This window comes from Cricetulus griseus, assembly GCF_003668045.3.
Source record: "Cricetulus griseus strain 17A/GY chromosome 1 unlocalized genomic scaffold, alternate assembly CriGri-PICRH-1.0 chr1_0, whole genome shotgun sequence".
In the NCBI taxonomy this organism is placed as follows: Eukaryota; Metazoa; Chordata; class Mammalia; order Rodentia; family Cricetidae; genus Cricetulus; species Cricetulus griseus.
This window is the reverse complement of record NW_023276806.1, coordinates 119,541,609-119,569,425: the sequence shown is the minus strand read 5'-3', so window position 1 is coordinate 119,569,425 and position 27,817 is coordinate 119,541,609. Positions and strand designations below refer to the sequence as shown.

General features: G+C 39.5%; 2 protein-coding genes across 10 annotated transcripts in view; one reads left to right on the top strand and one right to left on the bottom strand.

The window, feature by feature from the left end:
• The window catches only part of Phc3 (polyhomeotic homolog 3), a 79,967-nt gene extending 55,936 nt beyond the window's left edge, over nt 1–24,031 (top strand). For 7 of the 9 annotated variants that reach the window (XM_027392050.2, XM_027392049.2, XM_027392048.2 and 4 more), the window contains 4 exons: nt 8,904–9,018; nt 10,632–10,764; nt 10,855–11,086; nt 15,927–24,031. In XM_027392050.2, the coding sequence (XP_027247851.1) occupies nt 8,904–9,018; nt 10,632–10,764; nt 10,855–11,086; nt 15,927–16,081 (635 nt within the window). In that variant the 3' untranslated portion in view covers nt 16,082–24,031. Of the gene's footprint in view, nt 1–8,903; nt 9,019–10,631; nt 10,765–10,854; nt 11,087–15,926 lie in introns of those variants that run through there. The other 2 variants (XR_004772095.1, XM_027392051.2) reach the window with 2 other exon arrangements.
• Nucleotides 24,032–26,205: 2,174 nt separating this feature from the next.
• On the bottom strand, nt 26,206–27,527 carry Gpr160 (G protein-coupled receptor 160). The gene has a single exon (XM_035451873.1). The coding sequence runs from the start codon at nt 27,459–27,461 to the stop codon at nt 26,451–26,453; it is 1,011 nt and encodes a 336-aa protein (XP_035307764.1). The 5' UTR covers nt 27,462–27,527; the 3' UTR covers nt 26,206–26,450.
• Nucleotides 27,528–27,817: the final 290 nt, after the last annotated feature.

Genomic DNA, 27,817 nt, shown 5'->3' with positions numbered 1-27,817 from the left:
GTCCAAGTTTGCTTCTCTGCTACTGTGATAAAACCCTGACCAAAACCAGCTCAACAGGAGAAAGGATTATTTCAGCCCATCATCAAGGCCAGAACCGAAGTAAAGACCATGAAGGAACACTGCTTACTGACTTGCTCCCCATAGTATGCTCAGCTTGCAGTCTTGTACAAAACCTAGGACCAGGGGTGGCACTTCCTACAGCTAGCTGGGCTCTCCCACACCAATCTTTAATTTAAAAAGTGCCCCACAGACATGCTTACAGGCCAACTGATGAAGGCAGTTCCTCATTTGAGTTCCTTCTTCACAAATGACTAGTTTCTATCAAGTTGACAGAAAAACCAGTACAGTTGACTGTAGCATGAGTTCTAATTGGTCTTAATAATAAATGTCCCCCTCCCCAAATAATAATAAAAGCCCAGAGTCAGATATAGGGGTAAATGCTCAAAGATCAAAGAGACAAAGGAGCATAGCCATGGCCACACTTTACCTTGCCAATTTCTCAGCCAAAAAAGGTCCAAGCTCCTGTCTCTTCCTACCTTATATTCCTCTCTCTGCTCAGCCATATCATTTCCTGTCTGTACAGACCTCCAGATCTCTATGGTTAACTAGTGCCTTGCTCTGCCCTCTGATCTTCAGGTACAAACAAGATATCACCACAGTTGACCCTTGGGTAACTTCATACAAACACTTTTAAACTTTAATCTTTACTTTCTTATTTATCCCAGGATCCCATGTTAATATCACAATATGCCACATAGTCCCCCTTTTATGTATGTGAGTGCTCTGTCTTCATGCACACCAGAAGAGAGCATTAGATCCCATTATAGATGGTTGTGAACCACCATGCGGTTGCTGGGAATTCTGGAAGAGAAGCCAGTTCTCTTAACCACTGAGCCATCTCTCTAGCCCAAACATAGTCCCACATTTTAAAAAATTTGCAACATTTTAAAAGTCTCAACTGTGGGCTCCTATAAAATTTGAAATGAGTTATATACTTTCTTTTGGTTTTCCAAGACAGGGTTTCTCTGTGTAGCCCTGACTGTTTTGGAACTTGCACTATAGATCAGGCTAGCCTCAAACTCACAGAGATCACCTGCCTCTGCCTCTAGACCGGTATTAAAGGCATGCACCACCACCACCTGGCTACTTTCTTATTCTAAAAGGGAAGAACTAGGGAATAGTAATAGTCAGATCAAAGCAAAACCAAACTCCACCAGGGTTAATAGCTCAGTGTCTGTGACTCACTCATAGTCTTCTAGGCTTCTAAGAGCTTGGGTAGCCCAGCCCCTCCATTTTGTGTCAAGCTGACAAAAACTAACCAGCACAAGGATCAACTATGGTTTGATTTGGACTGGTGGTTCTGTAATTAGAATTTCCAAACAATAGCTTGTGATTTATTAACATCATATTATCTTCCTTAGTAAGTCATTGCATTGATCACGGTTTCCAAATCATTTCTCCTCTTTGCTGCTTATCCTCCTGTGATTTCAAGTCTGTAGAGAAATAAAAACAATTCCTTACCTGTAATGTGACTTTTCTTGGCCCGGCAGGCCTTGTGACCCTTGAGCCCCAAATAAACACATGGATGGTATATTAGTTATTAAGCTGTTGGCTGGTGATTAGCGTTTCTTATTGGCTAGCTCTGTCTTAATTATTAACCCATAACTACTAATCTATGTATTTCCATGTGGTCTTGGCTTACTGGGAATGCCAGACCTGCAACTCCTTTGCCTGCTACATGATGACTGCTCAGCATCTCCACAGAGAAGAGAGCAATTTCCTGTTTGTCCCTGCATATATCCTCTTTCTGTCCAGCTACGTCACTTCCTGCCTGTCCATACAGATCTCCAGACCTCTATGGTTGGCTAGTGGCAGTTTCTGGCCAGTGTTTTATTCATCAAACCAATAAGACAAACATATACACAGAATGACATTCCCCATTGCTTACCATGGTAGTTTGGATGTAATTGGCCCCTGTAATTTCATAGGCAGTGGTACAATTAGGAGATGTGGCTTTGTTGGAGTAGGTGTTGTCTTATTGGAGGAAATGTGTCACTGTGGAAGTGTGTGCCTGCAAGATGTAGAACTCTCAACTACTTTTACAGCACCATTGCTGCCTGCAGACCACTATGTCCTACCATGATGATATTGGACTGAACCTCTGAACCTGTAAGCTGTCACCTCAATTAAATGTTTTCCTTTATAAGTTACTTTGACAGGCAGTGGTGGTGCATGCTTTTAATCCCAGCACTTAGAAGGCAGAGGCAGGTGGATCTTTGTGAGTTGAAGGCTAGCCTGGTCTACAGAATGAGATCCAAGACAGGCTCCAAAGCTGTACAGAGAAACCCTGCCTCAATGCGCCCCCCCCACCCACATACACAAGAGAGAGAGAGAGAGAGAGAGAGAGAGAGAGAGAGAGAGAGAGAGAGAGTTGCCGTGGTCATGGTTCTCTTCATAGTAATAGAAACTCTAACTAAAGCAGAAGTTGGTCCCAGGGATTGGGGTATTGGCTGTGATGGACCTGACCATGCTTTTGTTTGGAGGAATTTGGACTTTGGTACTTTGGGTTAGGAAAGCAGTGGAATGCTTTAAGCACTGCTCAATGGGCCATGCTAGTAGGAGCAAGGATGACAGAGGTGCTAAGAGTTATTTGAACTGCTGTTGGGGACTGGATAAAGAGATTTCAGAAGAGAAGAATTTTAGTATGTTGTCTAGTGATTGTTCTTGTGATATTTGATTGAGAAAGTGGGTGCATTTTGTCCTTGTCTGGAGAGTTTGCCTGAGGCTAAAGTGAAGAGTTTCAGATTAATTCCATTGGTAGATGAAATCTCAAAACAGCCTATAATAGACTCTGTCCATGTGGTTATTAGTGGCAACTCGAATGAAATATCACAAGAACAATCCTGTGTCATTATATGTTGGAAGCATGTGATCTGTTTTGTTTTGTTTTGTTTTTTTATTTTGATTTTATAGGGGATTACAGTTCAGACATTCCATGAATCTAAGAAGAGACTTTGTAATTTGGACTTTAAAATACTGTTGAGACTGTGATAGACTATGGGGACTTTTGAAGTTGGATTAAATGCATTTTGCATTATGATATTGTTACAAGCTTATGGGGGCTAGGGAGTGGAATGTGGTAGTTTGAATGTAATTCCCCTCCCCATAATCTCATAGGGAATGGCATTATTAGGTGTGGCCCTGTTAGAGGAAGTGTGTCACTGTGGAGGTTGGCTTTGAGGTCTCATATATGCTTAAGCCACACCTAGTGTCTTAGTCAACTTCTTGTTGCCTGCAAGATGAAGAACTGTCAGTTACCTCTCCAGCACCTTGTCTGCCTGCACACTGCCATGTCCCACCATGATGATAATGGACCAAACCTCTGAAACTGTAAACTGTCATCTCAATTTAAGTGTTTTCCTCTATAAGGGTTGCTATGGTCACGATGTCTTTTCACAGCAATAGAAATCCTAAGACACTCACATAAAGACACTGGAGGCTTGCATGTATCATGATACAGGTTGACCACTTCATTAGAAACTCAATAATTTTCAATAAGTAAGATGGAAAATTTGATTTTCCTGACACAGTCTATAGTTATCAGTTTGAGGCTTGGTGATGATGGGCGTCCTAGCTTTGTGCCTTCAGTCAGTGCCATCTTACTTCCGGTATGGCCCATCCTTAAAATCATATTCACACTGGAGAGATGGAGGAAAGTATTTATTTGGATTTGCCAGCATTTTTTTCATCATTTTAAATTTATTTTATATACCAACCACAATTTCCCCTCCTTCCTCTCCTTCCATTCCCTCCCCCACTTTCTTCTATCCCTCCCCCCATCCACTCCTCCTCTATCTCCTTTCATATGGGGTAAGGCCTCCCATGGAAGTCAACAATGCATGGCATATCAAGTTTAGGCAGGCCCTAGCTCTTCCCCCTTGCATTAAGGTTGAACAAGGCATTTCACCATAGGGAGTAGGTTCCAAAGAGCCAGCTCACGAATCAGTGACAGGTCCTGGACCCACTACTTCCCACAAAAGACCAAGCTACACAACTGTCATCCAGATACAGAAGGCCTAGGCTGGTCCCATGCTGGCTCCCTAGCTGTCCATCCAGAGTCCATGAGCTCCTACAAGCTCAGGTTAGCTGTCTTTGTGGGTTTCCCCATCATGATCTTGACCCTCCCTTGCTCATATAATCTCTCCACCCCTTTTTTAACTGGACTCCCAAAGCTCAGTCCAGTGCTTGGCTGTGGTTTTTTGTAGCTGTTTCCATCAGGTACTGGATGAAGGCTCTGTGATGACAATTAGGGTAGTCACTAATCTGATTACAGGAGAAGGTCAGTTCAGTCACACTCTCCACTATTGCTAGGAGTCTTAGCTGGGGTCATCCTTGTGGATTCCTGAGGGTTTCCCTGGCACCAGGTTTCTTCCTAGCCCCATATTTGTCCCACGCGATATTCTCGCCGGCAAGAATCACACAGGACATTCGGATCCTTCTGCAGGAAAGCTTTAATGCATCTTGAGAGGAAAGCATAAGCTTACCAGAGTGGAGACCCTGAGCCAAGAATCCCGTCCCCTAATAAAGGCTGGCAGCGCTGCCTGGGACGTGTCACCCCTATGATTGGCTTCAGCTCCTCAGGCCATATGAGCCACGGAATAGGCAGAGATCAAGGAAATGGAAAATTACCCAGCGCCTGCGAAATAATTTACATTCAGTGCCTGCAGGCACCATCATTGTAATGGAGAATGCAGGGACGGCTCCCTACACATATTGGCCCCTCTACCAAGATATCTCATTCATTACTCTCCCCTTCCATTCTGCCCCCAACTTGACCAATCCCATTCCCTCATGTTCTCATCCCCACATCCTCTCCTCTCCACTCCCTCCCCACCCCCAGTTTACCCAAGAGATATCATCTATTTTCCATTCCTAGGGAGATACCTCTTAGGGTCCTCCTTTTTACCTAACTTCTCTGGGGTTGTGGATTTTTAGCCTGGTTATCCTTTGCTTTACATCTTATATCTACTTATGAGTGAGTACATACTGTGTTTGTATTTCTGGGTCTGGGTTATTTCACTCAGGATGATTTTTTTTTCCAGTTCCATCCATTTGCCTGCAAATTTCATGATGCCATTTTCCCCCCACTGAGTAATACTCCATTGTGTAGATATACCACATTTTCTTTATCCATTCTTTAGTTGAGGGGCATCTAAGTTGTTTCCAGGTTCTGGCTATTATGAATAATGTTGCTATGAACATAGTTGATCAAGTATCCTTGTGGTATGATTGTGTATCCTTTGAGTATATGCCCAAGAGTGGTATAGCTAGGTCTTGAAGTAGATTGATTCCCAATTTTCTGAGAAACCACCATATTGATTTCCAAAGTGGCTGTACAAGTTTGCACTCCCACCAGCAGTGATGGACTGTTCCCCTTTCACCAGCATAGGCTGTCATAGCATTTTTGATGGTGGCCATTCTGACAGGTGTAAGATAGTATCTCAGAGTCATTTTGATTTGCATTTCCCTGATAGCTAGGGATGTTGAACACTCCTTTAAGTGTATATTGGCCATTCAAGATTCTTCTGTTGAGAAGTCTGTTTAAACCTGTACCCCGTTTTTTAATGGGATTTTTTGGTATTTTGATGTCGAGTTTTTTGAGTTCTTTGTATATTTTGGAAATCAGCACTCTGTCAGATGTGGGGTTGGTAAAGATCTTTTCCCGTTCTGTAGTCTGCTATTTTGTTCTGTTGACATGCCCTTTGCCTTACAGAAGCTTTTCATTTTCAGGAGGTCCCATTTATTAATTGTTGCTCTCAGTGTCTGGGCTACTGGTGTTCTATTCAGGAAGTGGTCTCCTGTGCCAGTGCATTCAAGGCTACTTCCCACTTTCTCTTCTGTAAGGTTCAGTGTGTCTGGATTTATGTTGAGGTCTGTGAACCACTTGGACTTGAGTTTTGTGCAGGTGATAGACATGAATTTGCCAGCATTTCTATTCACACCTCAGGGTCAGAAATCTACCACACCTAGGGCAGAAGTAATTTTTACCCCGGTGCCATACTCCTAGGATTTGTCTCTGGGAGAAAGTGAAGTATGACCAGTTGTCTATAAGTAGAAGTCCATCATTATTAGCTAAATCAACAGGGGTTTATGTTAAATTTATTTGGTTTTCCATATTTTTATTCAAATGTTAAAAATCTGGCCAAACATTAAGATAGGAATTATTTTCTCTACCAGTATTGGGATTGAAGCCTAGGACTTATCACGTGCTAGGCAAGTACCCTAACAACTTAGTTATATCTCTAGTCTTTGTGTGTTTTTATTTGAGATAGAGTTTCACTAAGTTGCCTGGGTAGGCCTTGACTTGACATCCTCCTGCCTCAACTCCCCAAGAGCTGGGGTCACCAGCTGTATCACCATCCCACACTGGAATAGAAATTTCCAGTGTTACTTTATGAGGGATAAACTGCTGCTCTGCTTTATTGGGATGCTGTTCTTTAACAGTATCTTTTTCACAGCAGCAGCAGTAATAGCATGTTACCAGGTATTTCACTATATTGTGTTAGTAATTTTAAAAAGAGTCTAAAGCAAAGCTTTGAGCAGCTTGCTGAACAGCTTCTTGTTAGTTACATTAGTGGGAGTGGTTGGATGAGTTCTGTCTCTGTGGTACAGGCTTTCTAAGATCAGTTCAGGTGAAAAGGCCATTCGTGTGAGTACAGCAGCAGATTCCAAGGACACAGGTGAAAGGTTTTTGGAAGGGGAAAATTTTTTCAGTTTTCATTAAGTACATTTTGAATTTATCCTTTGAAAAATTGTTTTTTATTTTGAGTTTTTAATCTCAGCATTTCTTTTTTTTTTAGATTTTTTTTTTATTTTAGAAGTGCTGTTATGTATCCATCTCCCCATTCCCTCGCCCTCCCATGTTCCCCACCAACCCCCAACTCACCCCCACCTCCTTTGAAAATTTTATACATGTATATATTGTGTTTTGATTCAATGCACTCTGTGCTCTCTCCTTCCTTCCAAGACAGCTTCCCCATCTTTTCTTTATCCCAGCTTCGTGCCCCCGATCCCCCCAACTCTGAGTTCACTTAGTGCTACCAGTATGTGCATGGGTTTGGGCTGTCCACTGGAGCACGGTCATCCTACCAGGGGCCACATACCTGAAGAAAAAAAGTGACTCTCCTTTCCGAGAAACTGTCTGCTGATAATAACTCCACAGCTGGGATCCTGTGAAAGGGGCAATTTTTATTTCACTTGGCGTTGAGACAATTTCATCCACATTGTGGCAAACTCAGTGAACTTTGCATACATATCAAGGTAGTTTTGAGAGTTTCCTTTAAATGGCCACTCTGGGGCTGAAGATGTAGAGCATTTGCTTGGGGTATGAGAAGCACTAGGTTTTATTCCCTTGCACCACATACAAAACACAAACCAACAAAGGCCACTTGTTGGCTTGTGATTTCATTAGTAAAGATGATGTATTTGGAGCTTTGCAGCACCAACTTTGACTCCACAGTATGTTTCTTAGTAGTTCTTACTCCATCACTTAATCTAATACTTTCCTTCTGCTTCTCTAATAAACTCTCAATTCACTGGGTATGTGCCAGCCAAATCTATTTTATGATCTTTGTACATTTACTGAGTATATACTACTCACATCTACTCAATTCACCTTCATCTTAGAGACTTTTGTAATAATATAGGAAAACACACATGGAGCTCACTACTAAAAGTTTACCTAGCTCAGTACTTTTTGTTTCTTTTGCTATTCATGTGCCTTGGCATAATATGGTGGATTTTAAGTTTCACTGGAATAGTTGAGTACTTATTATGTGTTTTAGTACTCTTGAGTTCTTTATATTTTATTTGTTGTTTTCAAGTGTATGGGCATTTTGTATGCATGTATGTCTGTGCACTGCTTGGTGCTTGGTGCCTTAAGACGCAGATGAGGGTGTTGGATTCCTCAGAATGGGTGTTATGGATGGTTAAGAGCTGCCACTTAGGAGTTGAACCCTGGTCCTCTGCAAGAGCCACTAATGAGCCTAACTACTGAGTCATCTTTCCACTCCAGTACTGTTAGTTCTTGTGTGGAAACTGTGAAATGGAACAGGCATCAATGTAATAGTCACTCCAGTTCTTTGGGAAAGGTCATGAAGATTGAGCTTTTTGCTTTAGGTGCTGTGTCTGAAGTAAGAGATAAGAGAGTAGGAGAGGGTTTGGGTTTGGTTTGGGATTGGGGTTAGGACTAGCATTCTTACTTAGCAGTGAGCACCCTAGAAAATGTACCAATTGTCAGGCATTATGAGATTGCCTGAGATTTTAAAAGCAGAATTAATTTTATTTAATAGTAAAAGTAACTGTTTATATATTGATAATACAAAATCTTTATAAAATTGGTCATATACTTCAGCTCTCTTAAATATTTTACATGCCCCACTAAAATCAAACATATAGAAGTTTCTCCATTTTGAAGCCATTCTCTTCTCCATTAGGAATTTAAAGCTTTCCCTGCTGTAAATATTCATAGTTTAGTGCACCAAATTCATATCCCACATTCTGCTTTTGAAAATGTTCCTTCTCATGGGCAGTGAATATATGGACTGTCTTCATTTCTCAGTGTTTATAAATCATATATTGTTGTTTGTTTGTACATTTTAGACATGCTGGATTCTTAGGAAAGCTAACCTATGCCTATTTGTATAAATGTATTAATTGTATAGAAAAAAACACCATCATTTTTATGTAGAAACAAGGAATTAGTAGGAGCCCAGCTAGAGTAGCTCGGGATCTAAAGAAGGTGAGGAAATCCTGGTCTGACAGTGTTGTGTAACTAGAATTAGAGGCTGAAAGAAATTTTGACACACTCAGGTTTTTGTTTTTTTTCCCCCTTCTTTTTTTAGAGACATTAGAAGAAATGGATAGTGAGTTGCTCAAGTGTGAATTCTGTGGGAAAATGGGATATCCTAATGAATTTTTACGGTCAAAACGATTCTGTACTATGTCATGTGCCAAAAGGTATGTTGGTGTTCTTGGATTTGCTGAGGGAGAACCAGTAACTTTTGCCATAAAGTCAAGACACAGTACAGTTGAGCTTTGGTGGGAGTTAGCTGTGATAACAAGGGGAAGGCTAGGTGCCATTGGCAGACACTTACTCTGTGTCTAGTTACTAGAATTTACTAAGTGGTAATTATGTACTAATAATGCAGTTTCATAGTATATGCTTATGAAGCAGCAGCCATTGGGTGCAAGGGTATACTTTGGAGAATCTCTCCTGTAACATGTCAAGTATATGATGGAATATTAGTCTTGTGTTTAAAAAATTATAACCAACTTTCAAAATCAATTAGTAATAAGTAATTAGTAATAAGATCATGTAGTATTTATGTTCTAATTTGAATTTCAGTTTGCATGTAACACATGAAAGAACAGTACTTTCTAATGCTGGTTTAAAACGCTTGTAAATTTGGGAAATGGTCTGTCTTTTAGGATATTGTAAACCTCTTGACTATTGAGATGTTTAACAGGACACTTAACACTATCTGTCATTACTCTTTGCCCCGAAACGATGACTGTCTTGGTATATAGTATACTTCTGATGGACTTCGTTAGGTCAGGGACCCCAGCATAGAGCAAGATAGAGAGGCTGAATCAGGTCAGGGAAGCGCTGCCACTGTTTACATGGCTACTTAGTCTTGGAGGGCTAAATACACAAGCACTAACTGCCAGGCACAAAGCTAGTTCTCTCCTTTCCTCGGTAGTAAGCTTTGTCCCCTGATGTTAATTAGAAATTAAAACTTAACTTTGCTGAGCCCACAGATAAACCCATGTGAACATAGCAGGATTTCTTCAGTTCTTTCAGTGGCTCTCGGGTACATTTGCATATTTAGAAGACAAATAGTTCATTAATTCTCATTGTATTCCTTTTCTGTCTCTTATATTTTCAGAAAACATAGGTAAAATTATATCTATTATTCTTGAATAGTTATCAATAACAAAATTAATGTCTGTGTGCTTTGCCTCCAAGAATATCTGTGCACCATGTATGTGGCTGATGTGGAAGCCAGAAGAGGGCATTGGATCCTGTAGAACTGGGGGTGCAGGCAGTTGTGAGCCTCCACTGTGTGCTGAGAACCAAACCCTGGTCTCCACATGTGCATATGCATCTGCACATATATGTGCTCCTGTACCTGCACATATGTATCTGCATACTTCTTTACAAACACACTAAAAACAGCAAGACAAAACAAAACCCAATGTATTACTTGTAAAATAGCTTAAATAAGCATTGGAAATATACAGAGATTCTCTTCCAGAACCATGAATTTTCTTATTGCTTTGCAAATTATCTTATGCATTTTGCATGTTTCTCATTATTCTCTAATCAAGAGAAAATACCATTACTTTGTAATAGGTATTCAGTATTATGTTGAGAGATATTTTATGATATACTCAGAGGCCATTTTTGACCTGTAGGATAAATAAATCCATTCAATAAGATAGGTGTACTTTTGAAATATTATAGTCCTTATTATCTAGTACTTACTGTGTCACAGTGGTTTTAAAATTACAGTTAAATTCTGAATGGGGTGTCTATATATTGCTTAATTTTTCTTTGTTGAATTTTTTAGGTACAATGTTAGCTGTTCTAAAAAATTTGCACTTAGTCGTTGGAATCGTAAGCCTGATAATCAAAGTCTTGGGCATCGGGGCCGTCGTCCAAGTGGCCCTGAAGGGACAGCAAGAGAACATATCCTTAGGCAGGTCTGTAGAAAGTTTGCTTCAATATACAATGTCCTTTTCAGAAATGCAAGGAAAGTGCAATGCTGTATTTTACTTTACTGCATTTTCCAGCTTCCAATTACTTATCCATCTGCAGAAGAAGACTTGGCTTCTCATGAAGATTCTGTGCCCTCTGCTATGACAACTCGTCTTCGAAGGCAGAGTGAGCGGGAAAGAGAACGTGAGCTTCGAGATGTGAGAATCAGGAAAATGCCTGAGAACAGTGACTTGCTCCCAGTTGCACAGACAGAGCCCTCTATATGGACGGTCGATGATGTCTGGGCTTTCATCCATTCTTTGCCTGGTATGTGACTCACCTGGATGCTTTTCTTGCGCCAAGAAAATTATCTGAAGTCCATCCACACCTTTGGCATTAAAGGTGTAAATAAAATGTCATTTGCTATTGAAATGGGATTTGCTTCCTCTTACTTATCCCTCAGCATGACTCTGTACTCTTTCAAACCCCCAAATTAGTAAGCATGGACTAGTCCTGCATTGCTCTTGTGCCCCAGCTGGTGGATGGTAAGGTTCTCTCTTCTAGTTTGATTCTCTTGAGAGGGCAGGAGAGGGAATCAGACACTTCTCCCTTTCTTCTTCTCTATTTCCTAATAATTTTTCTCTTCGTTTCTTTAGCTAGCCCTTTTTGAAACTGAAACAAGAAAGTTGTGTGTGTGTGTGTGTGTGTGTGTGTGTGTGTGTGTGTGTGTGTGTGTGTGTGTGTATTTCAGAAAGCTAATCAATACTGTAAAGTAGGGTGAACTTTTGGTGTCTTTGTGAAACGTTACATCCTCCTTATGCCTGCCTGCTCTCTCTACTTCCCCACCAGCTTCAGCTCCCTTTCTCTTTAAGCAACAGTCTTTGTGATGGCCAAAGATGGTAGGGCCTTTGCTTGCAATAAGACCCACACTAAATGTATGTTAGGACAGTGTATTTCTTTTAAATTTGTAAAACTCTGGCCTTATGAACCTAGAAAATGAGATTTTAAAAATGTATTTCTTTCTAGTCTCATTGTGAGTTGTATCATTCCCTTTCTTCAAGCTTTCTAGAAGAGTACATCTCACTTCAAGCACTTCAAAACAAAACAAAAACAAAAACAAAACCCATAATCCTTTATTGATTCTTTGGGAATTTCACATCATGCAAAATTTCTAACAAAACAAGTTTGTTTTGTTTTTTTTTGTTTTGTTTTTGTTTTTTTTTTTCCGAGGCAGGGTTTCTCTGTAGCTTTGGAGCCCATCCTGGCACTTGCTCTGGAGACCAGGCTGGCCTCCAACTCACAGAGATCCGCCTGCCTCTGCCTCCTGAGTGCTGGGATTAAAGGCGTGCGCCACCAACGCCCGGCAAAACAAGATATTTTTAACAAATTTATTTTAACAAAACAGGAAGATGGAATTGTTTAATGGAAGTATACTGCATGTAAATTTATAAGCACCTGTATATGAAAACTAAGGTGTATATTAATAGCTGTTAGATTGCTAAACTTGATCTCTTAGAGGTTAGTGAACCTTACTGATGACTGTTTTAATATTTAACGAAATAAAACCAAATTTTAGTTTCAGACCAGTTTAGCTGTATTAATACTGGAGTCTACCCCAGGTTGATCACCCAGGGCTGGGTGTCTTGCGCTACTTGGTAGTCTGTTTCCCAAGGGGTGTGTAGTATGTCTTTGAGCCTGGGTTCTTACTGGGGCAAAGGTGTCTTTTCCCTTTGGGTAGGGGAATTGCTTTATAGCCTAATGAAATTAATTGTCCCAAATAACCAGCAAATTGTCCTTACTGCTGAGCCATAAGGACAATATGTCAAGTGTTGTTTTATGGCAGTTTCCCAGCAAGAAGGTGCTGCACCACTCTGGACTGCTTCATTAGATCAGACCTTGGCCTTGCTCTTCCTTCATCCAAGTTCAGCAGCCATAGCCCAAACTGGACATTACATTCTTTTCTTAGAGTTCATATGCACTTAAGAACACTACATGTCATTGAGAAGAAACAATCCTTGAGTGGTTCTATTTATTCTATCCTTCTGTCTTTCCGTCTTTCCTTTTTTCCTTCCTTTCTTCTTTCCTTCCTTCTTGCCTTCCTCCTTTCCTCCCTTCCTCCCTCCCTCCCTCCCTGATGAAGTGGGAGTGTTTCTGAATTGCTTTAATGGACCAAATAATACTATATTTGTGCAATCGGTTGTTGTCTTTCCAAAATTTTCCTCAGAGTAGCTTAGGGTGAATCTTACACCAGAAAAAAATGTGTTTCTTTTTCTTTCTTACTCTCCTGCATTTATAAATAACTTTCTGAGCTTCCTTAAGGCTGTTTCTTTTTCCTGAGTATTTTTACAAGCTTTTCTCAATAGTAGGAATGAGTTTATACATTTTGTGATCTCTTAATCTTCTTTCCAGATAGGATGAGCTTCCTTGTAATCAGGGCACCTGTATTTACCCCTGGGTTTCTTTTATCTTTGTGTTATCATGTTATTAAATACCCATGGGACTATGTTAAGGTTTCCAAGTAGCAAATTCATATCTCTGAGCTGTTATCAGAGAGAAAATTAACACAACTTGGGTGCATTAGAAGTTCTCCACAGAACACTTCTGGTTTCAACTAATTGCAGGTTACCTTCTGCATTACCCTTTAGTGAACTGCCCTTTTGGAAAGATTATTCTATACTGATCTGTGAATCCAGATTGAATTTCTCTGTAGGAACCATTTCTTTAAAGTACAACTATTTACTGTCTTTGGGGATGGTTATTTTGTAATATTGAGTGGCACTTGGTGTCTTTCCTGCAACTTTAGTGAGGTCAGTTTGTGCATAGAATGTTTTGATTTAGATTTCAAAGTGGGAGAAGTGATTGTGGACACTGAAAAGTTTAAATGGGACATGAGCAGGGCCAGAGCCTCACCTGGAGCTCTTCACTTGATCAGGGTGAGTGAGGCAGCCTCATTTGTGTGTGTGTGTTGTACTCAGTGCTTGGCTTCAAACACTCAACAGTGGGAGCTGCTGTCAGTCAGGGTGTCAGTTTCTCAGAACTTTAACTCAGAGTATCTTGAATACTTAAAAAGAAAATCTTGTTTGTTTGGTTTTTTTTTTTCCAGTGAGTTTCTAGATGTCTACTTGCTTGTCTGCCTCCCTTTCTATAAATAAATCACTTTATTTTCTGTGCTAATGATGCTTTTTGTGGTTGGCTTGAGAAAATTGGGATCTAAAAATGACGAATGTGTGTTATTTAATCTTGCTGTTTCCCAATACACTTTAAAACTATTTTGCCAATACCTTTACTATCTACCTACAAGCAGCCATCTGGAAAGGAACCCAGTCAAGAGGAAGGAGAGCATGCTGAGTGTTTCCCCTCGGGAGCTCTTGTGGGAGCTCTGGTGGTCCTCACTCTCCTCACTCATTTCTGAATCTAAGTAAGCCTACCCTCTCTCTCTTCTTCCCTTCCCTGGTTCTTATGAATAAGACTGGAGAGAAGTGTTAGCTCTTCCATAAAAGAAGGACGAGTCACAACTAGATGCAAGATTAGTCAATTTTGTTGAGAGCTACTTCTGAGCAAAGAAAAAGGGCTTTTCTATGGTGAGTAACCCTGTTTCTTTATATGGTTTCTTATCTGTGGTACATGGGCAAAGCCATACAAATTTTATACAGGATCTTGAAATACAAATTTTTGAAGTTTGAGAAATTACCAAAATAGAGAAATTGAAAAGCTGGCTGCTGTATAAGATGCAGTAAAGAGAAATAACAGCCAATGAGGAACACTGAGGAAAATGATGGCCACACAAATGAACACATGAGCGAAACATGTTACTACCATAGATAGCTCTCTACAGTGGATGACATTTTTCCAGTTCATCATTTCTTCATTCATCCTTATGTAAATGCATGTATGCTGCACTGTAGTGCTTTGGGGTGCTCCTGGGTCTGTAGGGTTAGGCCTAGTTATCTTAATATAAGCTAGAGGCTGACATTTACAATGGAAAGGAGAACCATCCTAGCAAAACATTATATTCCAAAGTACAAATTAATCATTTCCTTTTTCCATCATCTGTTTTCTGTGATTCTCCATGGAATACTGATTTGAATACAAAAGGGTGGTAAAGCTGTTAGATGTTGTTCTTAAGCCAACTTTTATAATTTTACTATCAGAAAAGCAGCTTTTATGCTCTTGCTTTCTCTCCTCTTTGGGCTCCATGGTTCATTGCCTAACTTAGAGGTCTCTTTCCCTTGATAGGGAGTGACTGAGTATTTTGGTAGGCCATAGAACAGTCAGGTTCAGTTGGCAAGAGCCTGCTTCAGGTTGAGGCTATGCACTGTTTACTTGGCAGGAGATTGCCCTGCAGCTTCATGATTTCAGAGACAACTTGTTTTTCTGTTTTTGCCAAAAGTGAAGGTAAGGAGTGCTGAGGGCTGTGGTGATGTGTTCAGGGACAGAACACTTGCTTACCATCACCAGGGTTCTGGGTTCTGTTCCCAGCACCACTAAAAAGGGGGAGGGAAGCTATGGCACTTTCCTGTAATCCCAGCATGTATGTGGGAAAACAGGATAAGTTCAAGATCAGCCTACAGGCTACATAGACTGTTACAGATGACTAGAAATTAGCTCAGTGATGTTAAGCTTTGAAGTTGATGTTACAAGTTAAGCAGTAGGATGTGTGTCAGCGGTCTTGTAACATGTTAGTACAATAATCTTGGGAGGTTTATACTGTCTTGAGGGAAAAAAATAAAGTATTTTAGACATACTTGGAGTTAGGTGAATTCAAAGAAGGTACAGGTGAATGAAAGTTTAATCTGACATTTGAGAAAATATTTCCAGATTATTATTTATGGCAAAATATTTTATTCCTCTCTGCCTATATATGAAGTTCTGTTATGGGAAGATGAGCCCATGAAGTATAAAACCTCAGAATGAAGTCCTTTTTGCATGGGAAATGCAATGTATTTACTGATCCCTTTTACCTCTTGCTATTATTTCTGCAATGTTTTTAAAGCAAGTAAACTTTTTCCTTGGTTTTGACTTCTTCAGGGATGAACCCTAGGCTTGCCATGACATTGATTTATCAGCCTCTGCTATAAACTCACAGGCCGAGGGACAGCACAACTGTCACTGCTAGGAGCTCCATCTAATTGTATGGAACTTTAACTTTCTTTTCTTGGAATTACAGGCTGCCAGGATGTTGCCGATGAATTCCGGGCACAAGAGATTGATGGACAGGCCCTGCTCTTGCTAAAAGAAGACCATCTCATGAGTGCAATGAACATCAAGCTGGGCCCAGCCCTGAAGATTTGTGCACGCATCAACTCTCTGAAGGACTCTTAACAGGAACCCAAGGCTTTCCTGTAATATCAGTTTTATTCCTCTTAGTGGGTAAAGGTAAAGCCTCATTTGGCTGAGAATATTAGACTGATGATGGAAGGCCAAGCACATTGGGACTGCCACTTCCAGTGCCGACATTTCTCTTCAGATACCCTCACTCATCATACATTTTCATAATTAGCCAACATTGGTGAAGTTAATTTTACCAATTACATACCACACTGAAAGACTTATTACAGAGGCTCATATTTTTCAAAGAAACATGTTATACTAGATAATTTTTAAAGGTAATATTTATCAATTTATCATTAATATGAAAGAATCGTTTAAAAATAATTTTTGATTTACACCCCCCCCCTTTGATTCTGTTTTCTTATAGGTTTTTCTACCCTGTTTGTTTTCCAAAGGTTATCATAGAGATATAGAGTAATTTAGGAGCCCATTGACAGAATTGAATGCAATGAAATATCAGTATGTTTTAAAAAACTTATCTTCCAGACAAATGTTTTGGCTGTGAAGAAAGATTGTGTTCTTGCATAAACAGTGTTTATGGAGGTCACAAGAGACTTTCCTGCAATCGGCATAACTGATAGTGGTTCTCTTGGTTTTGTACATTAAGAGCAATAGCTCTCAGTGGAGGTCTCTTTTTGTCCTCTAGGGGGCATTTAGCAATATCTGGACACATTCTGGTTGCCACAGCTTGTGGTTGAGTTTTGGGAGGGTTGTTACAGGAACTGAGGTGGTAGTGGCAGCCACAGATGTTGCTGAATATCCCTCAGTGCACAGGACTATTACCAAGAATGATACACTATGGACACCAGTAGTGCCAAGGTTGAGAAGCCCTGGTGAACAGAGAGTGCTGCATGTTGCTCTTTTTCACCTTCAGGGGCATACTTAAAGATAGGGTATGATAAGGAGTACATGTTTAGTGAAGTATTATTCAGATGGCATTAATGTTCTGAAGTTTTTGTTTTTTGTTTTTTTCCAGTTTTACTGTATACTGGAAAAGGGAAGAAAATCCATAAAATTGGTCTATAAGATTAGGTTAATTTACAGAACATGTGACTCTGATATGGCATTGGCCCATGTTCACCTTTTCCTGACTGTTGCTCTGCACTGATGAAGGTGTAAGATGCAGTCTTGCCTGGGAGCCTCTTCCAGCAAGGAGAGTTGGCAGTGGAGGTGTGATCCCTTCCTCATGCCTTTCTCAAAGCGACCCTGCTGAATCTGTCTATAATGCACATTTCTTTCTCCCTTTCTGAGTCCTTGGATTCTTTCCACAAAGCATTTAAAATGATTTCTCTTAATCAAAAGTTTTTACTCAGCAGTTATTTTTCTGTAGAGTTAGGACATTAGGACAAAATTTTCTGTGGGTACTCTGAGAGCCTTAAAGTGTGAGCATCGGAAGACTTGATGACAAGCTTGCTTTCTCTATCTTTACTACATCATTGAGAAATCAGAACAGTTAAAAAGGAGTGGATAGCAGATCCTTGGCCACAGATGTAAGAGTCTGAGCTCACATTTTCACTGCTCTATTCAGAGATTGTGTTGAGCTAATAGAAGACTAAAAGACGTCACAAAGGTATCACAGATATTTATCTTTTGGCTTTGTGTACATTAGAAAATGTCAGTTATTTTTATACAAAAATATAGTGGGTAATTTTTTTAATCTTTAGATGCCTCTTGTTTGAATGTATGCTTGGTGGGATTGTTAGTGTAGTAGTTTAAGAGGTGTTCACTGGTAGTCCTGTGTAGACTCAAAATGTGTAAGTAGTGTGAGGCTCATGTTTCAAACCTAAGGTAGTATAATCTCTGTTACATATTTCTTTATATCACATTTTGTTATTAATGTTTCAAGGAAGATAGGTATTCTATAGTCCATCTCATTTATTAGCAATGAGTCGTCATGGCAGTTATCATACATTTTCCCTTCATTCTCCTAAACAGGCTAAGCAGCACTAAGAGATTGCCTACTATGTGAAGGAGGCACAAACGCACATTTCCTCTGGAATTAAAACTGTATTGTAGTAATCCAGTTAATACAGACTTGATTGTCCAGTATAGACCTCCAGCAATAATGCTTCCCTCCTACAAATACTTAATATAGCCTATAACTCTACACTTCTACTAGAATCAGCCCATTGTGTGCTTAGGAGAAACCCCTGGGCCTAGCACTGTCTTTAAGCATCCCTAAGCATCTTACAAGATGAGTTTCTATTAGAGAATGTCTTCTTGTCCAGATCTTCTGTTGTCTGCACTTAAATTCAACTAGAAAATACACTTTTTTTTTCTACAAGTGGGTTGTTTTATTTAGAAGTGGCTCATTTGTTATTTGGTAGTTCTCCCATTGCTGCAGGTATTTCTTTCTAGATAATTTAATCATCCTAATTTGAAAACTTCAATTACATGTTATGGGGACACACACCCTATGTCCCCCTGTGTCCTGAGCATTAGGCTGTTCAGTATGGCATAGATAGGAAGGATGCCATTTTCTTTTCCTTTGTAGTACTAAGTTCTTTCTTGGAGAAAAAAAAAAAAGATGACAAGCAGAAAGGGAACATGGGTTCTTCCTATTTTTGCTACCTGAGTTTGTATTTCCTTACTTTAAACCCCCTTTTGCACTAGGAACCTACTTTTCACATTTTAAGTTCTGTGTTCTTAGGAAAATACACAGTTGGCTTGTAAAAGTTACTTTATATGACAATACTTACAAGCTTTGTGTAGACATTTGTGGGGCACAGCTACACAGCTTAATTATAAACCAACACAGCCCCAAGGATGCTATCTCCATACTTGACAGCTTTGGTGACATGCAACTGTGATGGTTAAATTCACTTCATTTGCTGTGGAGTCTTTCTAAACAGAACTGTAAAGTCCAGGTTAAAGCTGTCACCTTCGAGGAGAGATGCTAGTGAACGAACTAGAGTGGGCTAACAGGCAAATGGAACTTCCCACTTGTTCATTCCATCATTGCAACATTGAACAAATTTCTGCACTTTTGACATTAAAATTCATGTTTTCCTATATAAATAGAAGTGGTTTTCTGTGTTTTAGGAATCCTGCTGCTTTCTTTTTGTTTCTTTGTATTGGAAGACTAGTGTATGAGACCATGCCTTTGGATAATTTTTTTATGTGTCTTCATATATTAAGTGCAAAATTATAGTCACTTACCTGTTTACAAATATCTTGGATTGAAGTCTTTCACGGGACACAGTTTCTCACAAGTTTAGTTGTGTGCCTCAGAACTCAGAGCCCTTAAAAGGGCTCAGTGCTTTTCTGGACCAGAGTGGTAGGGAGGAAATATAGTCAAGTAATTTTAGGCTTTGATTTCATGTGTGTAGGTGATTTTAGAAAGAAGAAACTCTTACCGATACATGTGAATGAAGCTGATCTTGCAGCTATGTCCAATGTATGCAACCTCGGTCATACTGTTAAAGCATTTCAAACATGTTTTCAACATGAGAGGCTGGCTATATGTGTGGTTTGAAGACTTTATCCTTTGTGAATGCCAGCAACAACTGCTGCCAACTGGTATTGTTAGTGGCATGGAATGAATGGCCTTGTCTTATTTCCTTCATTAACCCCCCTTTGTCCCCAACCCTACCCCAAATAAACCACACAGGGCTTTCTTCTTAGTTCTTGGCTTGGGGTTGGGTAGCATCCTGGCTTGGAAATCTTCATGATTTTGTAACAAGGCTAGACCTTTATAATTTTACCAGTTGTATTTCAATGAAAGCCTTCTCCATCTATGCAAATCATTTCCTAGTTATGTTTCTTGTGCACCATAGGTCTGTGTGACTAGTTGTACCCTAACACGTTTTTTTGTTGTTTGTTTGTTTTGTTGGTGGTGGTGGTGTGGGGGGCAAATAGGAAGGTGACACTGCTAGCTAAATGAAGACATTTAACGTGATCCATGGTAATGGGTGGCTGGACTCCCATTATAGCAATACAAAGGTCTTAGGGTATGTGTTAGTTGTTTTGTTTGCTGGTACCAGGGACTGAAGTCAGTGTTTCACACTCCATCCCTGAGCTTTCATACTGTGTTTTTTGCTTGTTTGCCTAGACTAACCTGAAATTGTTATCCTCTGGCCTTTTCTCAAGTGCTGGAATGAAGGTCTGTGCCACCATGCCAAACCTAGCCCCTGGTGGTTTTAAATGTCAAGATTTTCCTGTAATCAAATAAGTTCTCTCTCTTATCACCTGACCCTGCTGTGAGGCACTTTGATGTTATTAGTACCCAAGTGAGTGATCCTGGATTTCTGAAGATAACCAGTAAGAAGGAGAGAGAGTACTGTTAAAATTTACAAGTCTGTTGTGAGTGAGTGGCCAGATTAGAGAGGAGTTTCCAATTTAGATACCACAGCTGATGCATGCAGTCTTGCAGCCAGTCATGAAGAAAAGCACTGGTCATGAAGAAAAGCACTGTAAGGTAGTTTGTTGTGTCTCAGTCTGAGGATCGTTGACTGGCTGTTTCTCCTGACTAGGTCCCAGTAGGCACAGGCCTGCCTGTGTTCTTGGTGTAAAGCAGAATGACTCATGACATGAACTATTTAACTCACAATCATCAATATTGATACTTTATCCATTTGGAGTATTTTATTTCATCTCAAAGATTGGTTTTCAATTTATATGAGTAAATATCAGTATTAGAAATGGTAAATTTTCTTATTAATATTTAATTTTAACCCATTGAACCATACTTCTTAAGAAATTCTCTGGAAAGATATTTCTCTTGTGTTAGATTATAAAATGCATTATCCTATAGTTTATAGCTGTTTCTTCAATTTAAAATGTTGGAAATGACATTAACTTTTTTAAAAAAAAGTTACCTAAAACATTAAGATCTTACAAGTGTGCATATTAGTTCTAGAATTCAATCTACTTTAGAAGTATACTAAGAGAAAACTTTTCTTTTTGAAAGTCAGGAGGTACCAAGTGAAATATAAGTATTGCCATCATGCTCCAGAAAAGAACATTAGGAGCCCCTGCCCTCTGTAGTGATGTGCTCCCAGCCTCCCTGAGACAGAGTCCCACATGCACACACACACTTTCTGGCAAGTGCCATAGTGATGGGAAATTATTTTCATGGGGATTTTATTGTTTTTCCCTTTTGATAGGTTGCAGATATTTTTTTATTTAAAAATACAATTTTAATAAAATGTGAGGTTTACAATGAGCTTCTAACACCTTTTTTTAGGCTGAGGTCTTTCTATTGCTTTTCAAGTGCTGTCCATGATATTGCTGGTATTGGGCATGAATCTATAGAACGATAAAACTTTAAAGAAGTATGTACTGAATGAATTTTAATTTTGAAAAAAATCAGTATAAATTTAAAGAATTATGCTAACATGGCATAATTTTAATGAAATATAAGAGGGATGTAGTTAAGTCCTTTTATACTGTCTGAATTAATGCCAGTCATCATCTTAGATATTCATAGTACCTATTGCTTATTGGCTTAATGGAATACGTCAGTGTTAACCTGTGCTTTGTAGACCTTTCTCTGACAGTGGTGAAGAGGGATAGAGATTATAACATCACTGGCACAAACATGAACCCACTGTAGAAGGAAGGGACTTTTTTAGTCTTGCCTCAAGTAACCTAAATATGTACAGTGTTTAAAGCCCTTGTACATAATGCCTGTGTTAAATGTTTGGTTGTACTAAAAAATGAGCAAAATTACTATTTTTATTCAGTAGTGAGTGACATAAATACATTTGCTGCATTACCATGCTGAGTGGAGATGAAACACTGTGGCTTTGAGACTTGGTATTACCCAGATGGCAAATTAGCTGTGTGACACCTTGGGCAGTTGTTTGGCTTTTAATCTCATCTGAATGAGTACCTGCACTACTAAATATGTTGACTTTTGGCATAAGTCATTATTGAAGAAACACCTTCCCCAGCTCTAAAGTTACATTCCTGAGCTACATAATCGGTATTAATTACCACTGGCCTGACTGAATGGCACTCATGCACTTATTCATCCATTTGTAAACTATTTGATAACTTGGGTTGTGTGTAGCATATACAAGTAAAAAAAAAAAAAATCAAGTCTTCCCAAACAGCCTCACTGCTGCTTAAGCATATATGTACTAACTCCCAGTTAATGCCCTGTTGCCTGGGAACTGGGATTCAATGACACCCGAGGGTCCAAATCACATCCCCACTCTCATACCACCTTTCACATACTTCACATCTGTTGACAACAGTAAGGACACCTACCATAACCAACTCTGAGTGTTGTGACAGGCAGTGTCAGGGCTAGTCCTGTGCATGGTATGCAGCAGGATGACAGAAGCTGATGTGGAATCATTATGCATCTTTAGTTGCAAAGATTTATATCCATTATTGATTGATAGTGGAGCAGTTGTCCAAAACAGACATCTGAAAGGAGGTCAGGAGAACAGGCTGCTGCCACCGCTTTGTAGAGTTGATTGCATTGTGTGCTGCAGCCAGTCAGAAGGGGTGTACACTGCACCATGAAGGAAGGCAGCACTGGTAACAAGGCAGGTCCTGCTGCGCCGCTGGCCAGCATTTGAGGAGTAAAGATGGAATCAGATTTAACTGGGTAAATTCCCCTGTCACTCTGGGATTCTGTGAATCAGGTTGTAAATTTTACTTTAAATACTAACATCAGTTGATACTAACATTCTTTATAAAGATATAAAAGTATATTTTAAAAGCTTTTATGTATCATAGCTGTAGCTTTTTAAGGTGGGAAAATGTCCAAATAAAGTGTCTGATTACTATATATAATAGATGCTTTCAAACAGGCTTTTTTTTTTAAGGTATACTAATCTAAATAGCCCAATAATTTGGCCTTGTAAATTGCTCTATGATGCTGGTTACTTTTAAAGTGCTTTAAGTTCTTTAAAGTATACCTAAGTTGTAAAGTATCCCATGCTGTTTAGATCTCTGTTGCATTGATGCTGTTTTTATATATGCATTCTTGGAACTTTAGGATTCAGCCAAGAATACAGAGATTGAAATTTGTTGTGTGATTTTTCACATTGATCACCTCATTCAAAAGATGGGTCTCCTTTTTCTTTTTCCAAAATTCTGAAATTCTTGGGAAGTGCAGGATTGTGCTACAAATGAAGGTTGCATGCTGCAGATAGTTGTGCATAGGGGCAGATGCTGACAGGAGGAAAAGGCACTTCTTCAAGCCTCTTGATTCAGTTAGAATGTTCTGTCTTTTTACTGCTTTTAATTTGGTTCACAGGAGCAAGCTGCTGTGACTTTTTTTTTTATGTTTTAAGCACATTTTTTTAAAAATCTTCCTTTTGGTTCTTCCTATTGTTCTAAAATCAAAGTTTCATAATAAAAAAAATCTCAGATGATGATTCATCAAGGAAAAAAGCACCACCAAGGGGGGAAAATTTTTGTTTTAATCTTAGAGAAAGCAAATATTAAGGTTCTATGGATGCGTCTTACATGGGTGTTGTATAGTCCTCACAGGAAATGACATAGTTGTAGCACCTTAGCATAGACTTCCTAGACTGGTGTTCATAGCTACAGTTTTACAATGTAGAACCTGAAAATGAAGTTAATTTTGCATTATAAGAGCACACCATTATCTATGTAAAAAGTGTTCATTTGATGTATTTTTTTAAGAAAAGAGAAAGCACTTTCATATTAAGTCGCATGTGTATGAATTTTAGACTTCCTGTTTGTGTGTCTATTCAGTGACTAAAATGGAGCATCAGATGTTTGCTGGCAACGTTAACTGCTAATGGAAGCACCTTATACTCTGCTGCTTACACTTGCTTGGATTGCACCTTTGTCACCTGCACACTTTCACATTAGAGTATTGGCTTCGAGTGGCTCTGGGTGGAAGGTCAGTGGTGGGCCTACAGGATCTTTTATTTATGTTGTTTATATTACAATAATATATTGTAGACCAGTTGTAACTTCAGTTCTTTACAAATAAAAACCTGACTGGTTATTGCATTTTTACTTCTTTAAGCTTTTGAGAGATCGTGGGGAAATCTAAGGTAAAGACCTTAATGGAGGGCTGAACTGGTTATAAATTTCCTGGCATATAATCCACAAAGAGTATACATTAAAATCAGTATAGCTAAGTATATTTTATTCTCATGTCATAGCTAATTGGAAGGGGAAAAAAAAAACTCCAAAAGCAAACCAACAAACATGGAGAGGATAGCATAGATGAGTCAATTAAAAAGGCTGGCTTCTGTCATCTGAACTCAAGCACACTGGATCACAGGGTTATGTCTGCTGAGCTTTGCTGTGGCTAGAGTGCTTGCCAAGCATGTCTGAAGCCCGGGTTTAATCTCCAGCACCACACAAATCAGCCTTTGGATGTAATTGTGTCTATTTGCATTTTAAAAATAGAACAATGTAATTTTTTATTCCTACTTTCTCTTATGTGTTAATGCACAATTTTTAAACGTTTTAAATACTGCAGTATATCCTTGCAGCAACACACAGATGAGTATGTGACTTAAATCAGGCTACTCATTCACTGAGGTTTTACCTGAAAGTAGCAGCTCTAAATTGGGCTGATAAAAGCCCAGGTTATTGGCAGCTGGAATTGCCCTCTACATTATTAGCAAATGAAACTCGACGTCCCAGAAATGGTCTGTTGGTTTATTTTACTACTTCATTGTTTCAGTGCCCCTTTTCTTAGAATGGCTCAGGTTAGTTAGGATTGCATCATAAGGTGTCACCTGGAATATTCGATACCTTAATTTTTTCAGACATTATTGAATAACCCTTATCCAAAAGCATTTTAGACTAGGAATGCTGACCCTGTGCTTGCAGCTCACTCAGAACTAATTATCCAGCACCATGGCTAACTTGTGTCTAGGTGGCTGGTGCCAACCTGAAGACCTGGATGTCCAAGGAAACAGGACCTCAGTTCCTTAAGATGTCATACTGTGTGTTTTAAGTGAAAAAAAAAATTCATAAAAAGCTATTGTTTGAGAAGCCACGAGTGGAACTCATGAATGATGTAACAGTGGGAAGAGCATAGCTGAAGGAAGCCAGGGTTTGAGTCTCACCTCCCTCCCCTTCACTAGCTGAGTGAGCTTGGGTAAGCTTCTTAATATTGATGCTTTAGTCTCCTTCCCTGCAAGAGGAGGATGTGAACAGTGTTGTCAGGATGATTAGATCAGTGGCTCCCTACATGTAAGTACTTACCCAGCACACACAAGCCTGTTGGGTTACAGCTGCTGTACAGCACTGTTTTAGGATAGAATCCATTTGTGGATCATGAACTTAACTCCATAGGTCACAACTACTTTTTAAAACATCTTGGGGAGGGGGAGACTGGATGATCTCATGTAGACCAGGCTGACCTTGAGGTAACCAAAGATGACCTTGAATTTCTGGTCTTCCTGCTTACACCTCCCCAGGTGCAGGACTGCAGATACACACTACTACACTGCTTTGTGCTGCTAGGCCTCAGTGGGCACAGTTAAGCAGTCTACCAAGTGAGCCTAGCCTAAAAGCCACTCAACTTTTGAAATGCTAGGGGTGGCTCTTGGAACATATATTAGTATTTGTAAACAGCAGCCAAAACATCTATGTAGCTTAATTCATAAAGTGATTTCAGCTTATTCTGATCCACATTGCTTCCCTCCAGGGGTGGTTTCTACAGGGGGGTGGGAGTAGGGATGGGAGTGTGGAGTTGTGTCCAGGAGGGTTGGGAATATGTGGAGACATTTTTGATTGCTGCTTCTGGGGAAGGTGTTACTGGCAACTATACAATGTGTAGGGTTACCCCTACAAGACAGATCAAGCCCCAAATCTCAACAGCCCAAGGCTTTTTGTAGCATATGTTGCTAAATGATTATGATCTGATGTGCACATGTTATAAACAAACATGCATTTGGCATGTCATGACAAGATCCTCCATGGTTCCCAGCTTTATAAGCTGAACAGCTGAAACTTTCCAGGAATATTTGTAATAAAATATTTTAGCTATATTTAAAATGAGCTAATCCTCCCCTTAAAGTTTATTTATACCAAATCATTTTAAATTGTTTTTCTCTAAAGTTGATAAAATATTTTAGTTCAAATCTTAGCATTGGCAGTAAATTCTCAAATTTATTTAACATTTTACATCCAGTAGTTTTTTGGAGTAAAACAACAAGCTGGCCACATGTTAATGTGTTTATTTTACTTTTGGATTAGTACCAAACACACATGTCCAAATACACAATGTTGCTGAACAGGCATAAAAACTTCATTGTGTTACTGTGTCCTTAGCACTATTTAATATCCACCACACCTTAGAGGCTGTGCTGAAAAAAGTAGAGCTTCAGGAACGTGACCTGAATCCCCTCTGTCCTGCTTGTAAGACTGATCCTTGGTGCTTCTGGAGTTCTCCCAACACAGTAGCATATCAACAGATGATTATGGAAACGGGCCTCTCCACTTGCTTAAGTCTATGCATTGGAACAAAACAGCATTTCCAGTTGACAAAAGGATCCACAGGTAATGTGCTGTCTCTTATATAAAGCTTCTGGGAGTTGAACCAATAAACTGCAGCAATGAGAAAACTGTTGACAAAGTAGAGCCAGGGGACGTTCATTTCTACATATGCTGGGATCTGAACTCCAAGTGACAGGGTGAGGACCTGAAGTGCTACAAAGGGAAACCAGGTACCAAGAAAGCACACAATGAGCCTGGGCAAGAGTGCTTCTTTAGACCTCACAGTGTAACCAGAGTGGGATGGGAAAGGAAAGTAGAGGATGGTCTTGTTCATATAGGATGCTATCCTAATTGCCTGTACCAAGGCAACAACTTCTGGCCATGAAATCAGAAAAGCCACCAATAAAATCATCAGCATAGACAATGACAGCCAGTAACTCTGAGTGCTGACATAGGCAGGACATTGGTACATAGAAGCCCTGTGTGTCTTCAGGCTTTGTGAGATAGCTGGCTCTCCCAAAACATAAGCAAAGACTGAAGTCCAAATTAAAATGACTGTCAAGAAATAAAAGAACTTTTGCCACTTAGATGAATGTTTGGTGGCTCTAGACAGATTTAAATAGTGATCTATACAAGCTAGTAAGCAAACTGGATAGTGCAAAACGCCATAAGTGAAGGAAATGATTTGTGTGAGCAGACAGATGTGGTATTTTGTAAACCTAATACCTAGAACTACAAAGTCCCTAAAGTAGGACAGAATAGAAATGTTTACCAACAGCAGAAGATCAACAAATGCTAGTGAAAAGCAGAAATACTCCATAAAACTCCAATAGGTGTCTTTCCTTTTCATTCCTAGGATGAGGATATTTAATAGTATTTTCCCAAGTATGATCAAGAACAACAGACAGTTAACATCTAGGGGCTGCTTTGACTGGTGTAACAGGTGCTGAAAAGAGCAGTTCTCTGAAGAAAGAGCTGTCATTTTAGATAGATTTCAAGACGATCTGGTGAATACATAGGACAAGAAACAGCTCCACTTTTATTTTCTTTCCCTGCAAAAAGAAGAAAAACCTTGATGTTATCATGGTGCTCTCTCTACTGTAAGACTTTACACGCTTCTCCATTTGCATAAGTTCATGACTCGTGAGTGGAGTGAAGCAGCATTACTAGTTGACAAATGGATGCACAGACAATGATCTCTCCTAACACTATGAATAGAGACCAGGATCAAACATTTTGAGCTGACTTTCAATTTACATAAAAGTGTGACTTCTCTATTAAGTGTGGTTTTTATCAACTTGTAAAAGAGATACTTGTATTTACCTCAGCCAAAACATT